The 6,566-nt window shown below is 29.3% G+C and overlaps 1 protein-coding gene across 3 annotated transcripts in view; it reads right to left on the minus strand.

Annotated features, from left to right (window-relative positions):
* Positions 1 to 6: 6 nt before the first annotated feature.
* Positions 7 to 6,566, minus strand: part of LOC106463725 (dual specificity testis-specific protein kinase 2-like) — an 85,516-nt gene continuing 78,956 nt past the window's right edge. For all 3 annotated transcript variants that reach the window (XM_013923788.2, XM_013923789.2, XM_013923790.2), the window contains 2 exons: positions 2,835 to 4,041; positions 7 to 2,110 (listed from right to left, as the gene is read on the minus strand). In XM_013923788.2, coding sequence (XP_013779242.1) covers positions 2,101 to 2,110; positions 2,835 to 4,041 — 1,217 coding nt within the window. In that variant the 3' untranslated portion in view covers positions 7 to 2,100. The remainder of the gene's footprint in view (positions 2,111 to 2,834; positions 4,042 to 6,566) is intronic.

The raw sequence follows: 6,566 nt of genomic DNA on the forward strand, positions 1-6,566 counted from the left end.
CCATAGAATTTTGTTTAGTAAACACTAATACAATCTTAATCAGTGATAATTAAGAATTGATTTTCACTTACATTAGTAGTTATCTGGAACTCACTGTATGTGGTGTATATTGTTTGGAGAGAGAAAATGCATCACTGTGAACAACCAATTCTGTTATTTTTACTAATTTCATAAAAAGCTTCATATAAACATATTTCAATCTTAAGAAGCTGAATTTAAATGTGAGCATAAAAAATAACTACTATATTTTACACCATCTGTTTCACATTTTTATCATCTACTTACATGTATATACAGCAACTCATCAGTAGAAATATATTATCTTCTCTTTCAAACAAGACATCAACAACAAAAAGACTTTTCTTTAAAAAAAAATTTGAGTGTTTATAAAATTTAAGGTGACTAAAACTTTAGTAAATACTATAAAAATACAAAATTTTGCTTTAAAAAATACTGAATATGCATAGTTTGAATGGACATTTTTGTTATGCAATTATGTCACAATAAAAATTTTGATTAGTTTACATTTTTGGGAAAATTACTTGTAAGCATTTCTGCAGTACTGCATGATGCTAGTGTTAGGTTGCAGAAATCACACTTCTAATGGAAAGTTTACTATCTTCACCATACCACTACTAAACTGTAGGTATATATATATATATATATATAATACAAATACTAGTAATTCATAATTGAAAACTTGGAAAACATACACTAGTAGTGTTGTGTTTATACAATTATATAAATTTCATTTCTTTAAGTAATGAGCAAATAGCTGATTTTTTTAATGATTAAATGTTATTCTATACATGGTTTGTACACATTCTGCCAATCAAAAAAAATATTGTATACTATATACGTTTGAATACCTTTAATTGTTAAACACTAAAAAAATTTGTAGTTCAATAATAATGCTTGTCTTTAGAATAACAATTTCATAACTCAACATTTATAAATTCAATTTAGGAAAAAAGACTTAAATGATGATACTTGTGTGCCTTTTTTACATATATTTTAAAGAGGAAAAAGAAAACTAATTTCTAACAGAGGATGAAAAAGCTGGTAAACTAGATAGACCAACTACATCACCAAGACCACTGATTCTCTCAATAACTTATGAACACTGTACGTAAGAGAATTTGAAGAGTATATTATTCTACTTGACAGAAACACTTCATATATGAATACATATTTTCAAAATTTCAGAATTTTGTCTTAGATTAATATTATTAACTGACCATAGGGCCATGATGAGCAACTTTACAAAAGGCCACTCAATTCAAAAGATTAGGAAAACTAGTATAAAGCTGCCTTTAAGTAGAAAAGGATTATCTATCACAAAAATTAATTCTGAAAAATCATTTTTTTGAACAAGAATATATCTCACTATAAAGGATTCTATGAGATTTACATGAATCAAGGGCTTTAAACTTCACCAAACAAATTGACTTTACAAAAATCTACCAAAGTTCATTGACAATAAATATTTCCTTTTAAAACTGGAAGACTACTTCATTTTCACATCGAAAAAAACCAAACTACTGTGTGGTACTCAGTAACTGGAAGTTTACACAAGAACTATTAAGTAGTTGGTTTTAGTTATTTTCAGACTTCCAATCAACACAAGAAATTTTGTTTAGGTTGCTTATAAGATTGTTTTTGTTGTTGTTTTCAAGCTATTTTCACCACTTTTTTTACACTTCCCAAAGGTTGTTAAATTTATATATAAAAAAATTTAAGATCCCTATATTTCAACTGTTTTATTAGTCAACAGCTTGCTGTAAGTAATTTTATTTTTTATTGAAGCAAAAAGTTCTGAAAGAAATTTAATTTGCTTTAAAAATAAAGTTGTTTTTATTACATTTGTTATATTTTACTGAGTTACACCATACATTCCACAATATTTACTCAATTCAAACATGAACAAGCTCTTAAACCAAACTTTTACAACAAAACACATTGAAGATTTTCTTTAGAGCTCACAAAATATTGCATGTAAAAATCCTGTCAAACAAAACATGTTGCATCCAAGTAAGCCAACAAAAGTCTTATAAAATCTACAATTTTTCTTTCAATCTTTTTTGTGACTTTCTTTCTTCTTTAATCTAATCTGTGAAAGACAAAATGGTAGTTTATTATAAAAACTACAGTTGAAAAAAAATCTACAATCATTTTCTTTTAACTTCTACAGCAAAAACAAAGCACGTATACAAAATTATTTTATGATCAAAGGACAATCATAAAGTTCATATACTTACAATTTTGTGTTAACTTTCATAAAAAAGCAATTTCATCATAAAATGAATTTGGAATAAATTATGTGCAAATTATTGATTACAAAAATAAACACAAAATAAAACTATTTAATACATACAGAACACACTTTTCTAAAAACATCACATTAACAAAAGATGATGATTCAAAATTCAGCAACTGATATAATAAATCATGTTAACAAATTAACTAGTTATAAAAATAATGTAATGTAAATAATTATTATTTTTACTTATTGTCACGATTGTAAGAACTTAAAATATAATTAATACACCACTGTTTTCTGGAAAAGTCACTACCACAGTTTCACTGTAACTTATTTAGAATATTAGTTTAAAATTGTATGAAGTTACGTCAATCCATTGAACAGTATACAAAACTAATAATAGTAAACCTTGACTGATTATAATACACACGCATATTTAACAAAAACACATGCTATAAACCTCCTTGCAAACATACATTAATAAAATATGAGATATTCAAAATAATATAATACACAATACAGCTAAGAACACAAATACATATGAACACTGAATAACAAGTGAATTAATCTATACCTTTCATTTTGCTCCTCAGTTGTCTTGAGAAACTTGGCCGTCCTTTTGGGTTGAAAAACCTTTCCATTACTATAATGAAAAGAACTTGGACAAGGCTGATGAATCACTGTTTCAGAACCTTCAGTAGCATCACTAAAAATCAAATTTTGGCAAGGCAAACTTGCCCATTCATTGCAGGCAATAGGCTCACACCCAGAAGGATTGAGTTCTTTACATACCAAAAAGTTCTTTATAGGCTGACAAGTGGTAAAAGTTGTACTTTCTTTTGTAACAGAGTACCTCTCATGCATACTTAATTCTTCTAAACTAGACTCCACATCACTGTAGCTATTATTTCTTCCATTTAGCAACACTATTTCAGGTACCCTTGGTGAGCAGGGGACACCACAGTAACAACCTGAATCATCAGAGTGGTAAGATGATGGCCTCTTCCTTCCCAGAACCCCTCGACTAGAATCTTTCTCAAAACTAAGGCAGTTCTCCACCTTCTCCTTTTTTTCAAAGCAACAAGAAAACTTGTCACTGACATTCCATAATCCATCCAATTTGAGGTTTGTGCAGGAACTATGTACTTTGGCACTGGAAAAAACTTGACTGTGCTGCAAAAATGGCAATAAAGTGGAACCTACAGTGAATGATACTAAACCAACATTATCTTTTTCTTCCTCACCTTGCTTGCAACTTAATGAGTTATTATGGACGGAACTTGGTATTACCAGTGTGTTCTCATCTGGTGGTTCCGAATAAAGGGAGTTTGGAGATTCAGGCAGAGAAATATCTGACATACAACTGTAAATTTGTGTCAGTCTCTGCTGCAATAACGTTGGAGAAGGAGCTTGAGAGTGTACAGAAAGTCTTTGAAGACCTATGGACTGAGTTATTTTTGGCAGAGGCAAAGATTCCTCAGGACTGATAGGACTGCCAGGAGGAGTTGGTGCTCCTGAAGGAGAGGGAAGGTCATAAGAACAGCTAGGTGACAAGAATATTGACTGTTCCACAATCTTCTTTTGTCCCTTGAAAAGGAAATGGGTATTGAAGGGATTCTGTGAGCTGCTGTTGGGCTTGTAATGGGGGTCATCCTTTGACATTACATCTCCAATATCTTTTGGAGTAACTGCTGGAGCAGCAGTTGAGGACCTGACCTTACGAGGAGTTTCAACTGGCATCAGCTGTTGGTTATCTTCACACCAGCTTCTCCGGTTAATGACTAAATGAAATATCACAAACTATTAATATGAAGTGTGTTGAAATGTAAAAACAAGTCTCCTTTTTATATAACAATGTCCACATACTCTTCCTATACAGTCATGTGTGAAGGAGGGTGGGTGGGGGTGACAGCATTAAAACTATAAAACAATTTTTTGACCAATGATTTCTAGGTAAATTTAAATGGTATATTATCAAACTGTTTTTACTCATTAAAAAAAATTTAAATATAGAACTTTGTTGAATTGTACAAAGACAGAGAAAGTTATAAGGTTTTATTCATATTGTAATAACCTGTTTCATTAACAAAAAATTGCTTAAATATGTCCATCACTACAAATCAGACCTCAAAATAGTGTGTATATATGTAGATGGGTCAGGATCAACCGTCCCATGAGTGATCTCAGTTTGTCTCGCTACTGAAAAGTCATTTTATATTTTCTGTAACAACTCTAGTTTGTAATGTATGTTCTTGTAGTCTACTTACATAACAGTTGCTTTTAATAAAACTGTCTTTATCAAGTCAATATCAAACAGGTTTCAGCAAGGTACCAAAATGTACAACTTGTTCCTTATTCTAAGCCATACAATAAATAGCTTATGCTTTTAAAGACATTTGTTAAATATAGACTTGTTCACTGGTAAACCAACAGAAAAACTCCTAACATTTAAAAAAGCAGTAATTCAGCATCTGATGTGATTAGTTATTAAAACTTGAGGTGGCTTTTTATTGAAACATAAACAAATATTAAAATAAAGTCAATAAAGAAAGAAAACTAAAGCATTAAATAGACACAAAAGAAATTGTATGAAGATAAGATTTCTTTTTAATTCCAAACATCTGTAGAAAAGAGGACCATATGCAGAATATTATTAAAAAACTAATAAAATATCTGCCATAGTACAGACTTTGTTGCCTGATGCAAGTTATGTTCCATTTGATCTTTATGTACTTTTACCTACATAATAAAATTCTTTTCTCTGAAAATTGGCAGAAAGCTATGAAATCCAGTTATTTATACATTTCTTCTGTTCTTTTTTCCTATGTATATTATGTGCTTTTATGAGAAATTCATTTTAATGACAATTTTGCTTTTTTTTAAAGGTTTTTATTAAGTTTCACACATCATCTGATACTTTCAAATATTCAATTTTCTTCTTCTTCTTCTTTTCCTTTCACCACAACTTGTAAAAACCATTCCCCATTAGAGAATTAACATGTATTAGATGAAGTATGTCTTTACATTGCCATAGTAGAGTGTATGTTGCCTGGTGTGAGTTACAAGTATGTTCATTTAGATCTTTATCTAGTTATACCAAAGAAATCTATAGTGTTTTACACGGATAAAAAAAAAGTACCAATCTCTTTTACTGTAAAACAGAGAGTTGTATGTTTGTCACGTTACATAGAAAATATGCAAAACGTCAGTTTTTCTAGCTGAAATTTCTCAATACTGATGTCATTTAGGAACCTTGCAAAGAACCAGCTAAGAAACTGATATGTGAGCAAGCTCACAGAAAAATAGAAGTACCTATTACAGGTACACAAACTAAATCAATAATTTAAGTTTACAGATATTTGTGCAGTAGTATAAAGCTCTAGGACAAACATTCAAACTGCTAAAGTTATACAAGTTTAAAAAATATCTTCAGTATTAAGAATATCCTAATGTTTGTAGGACTGTTTACATATAGATACATGTTTTTTGATCATGATGCATTTCTAAATTCAAAATATCTTAATTATTTTCTGCCCAATCATATCCATTTCTCAATGGTTTAAATATTTTTTTGATTTATTAATCATAAACCTTAAGCCTAACCTGTTCATAATATACCACTTGATCAATACTGATAGATAAAAACCTCTGATTATTTGCTAAGGTTTATCATATTTCTCAAAAAAATTCTGAAGATAAACATACTTTAAAAAGGGGCTAGAAATGATTTATTTTTCAATTTATAAAAGATGGTTCTAATTTTGCATTTTACTTTTTTGTATTCTTAAAAAAAAAGTATCAAAAAAGCGAGTTTGATCCCATAAAAAAATAGTGAAAATATTTACTTGTACATGCTATTGATCGGCTAAATTTACCAATGTATTGTACAATTTATAAAATGAAAGTCATTTTCATTTCAAATAAACTCTTTTCATTCATATCTTCTCAAATATTATACAATTTATACAATACTTTTAAATTCAAACACTTTCATTTAAGTTATAAAATAGCACTTTCTACAATAATATTTTTATTGTTCACAGTAGACTAAATCACCAAATTCACCTATTGTTCAAAGAAGTCTGAATAACCAAGTTAATTTATTGTTTACTGTAGGATAAATCACAACTTCATCTATTGTTCACAGAAGTCTGAATAACCAAATTAATGTATTGTTTACTGTAGATTAAATCATCAACTTCATCTACTGCTCACAGTAGACCAAATCACCAACTTCATCTACTGTTCCCAGAAATCTGAATAACCAAATTAATCTATTGTTTACTGTAGGACAAATCACCAACTT

The sequence above is a fragment of the Limulus polyphemus genome, unplaced genomic scaffold (genome assembly GCF_000517525.1).
Source record: "Limulus polyphemus unplaced genomic scaffold, Limulus_polyphemus-2.1.2 Scaffold1471, whole genome shotgun sequence".
NCBI lineage: Eukaryota > Metazoa > Arthropoda > Merostomata > Xiphosura > Limulidae > Limulus > Limulus polyphemus.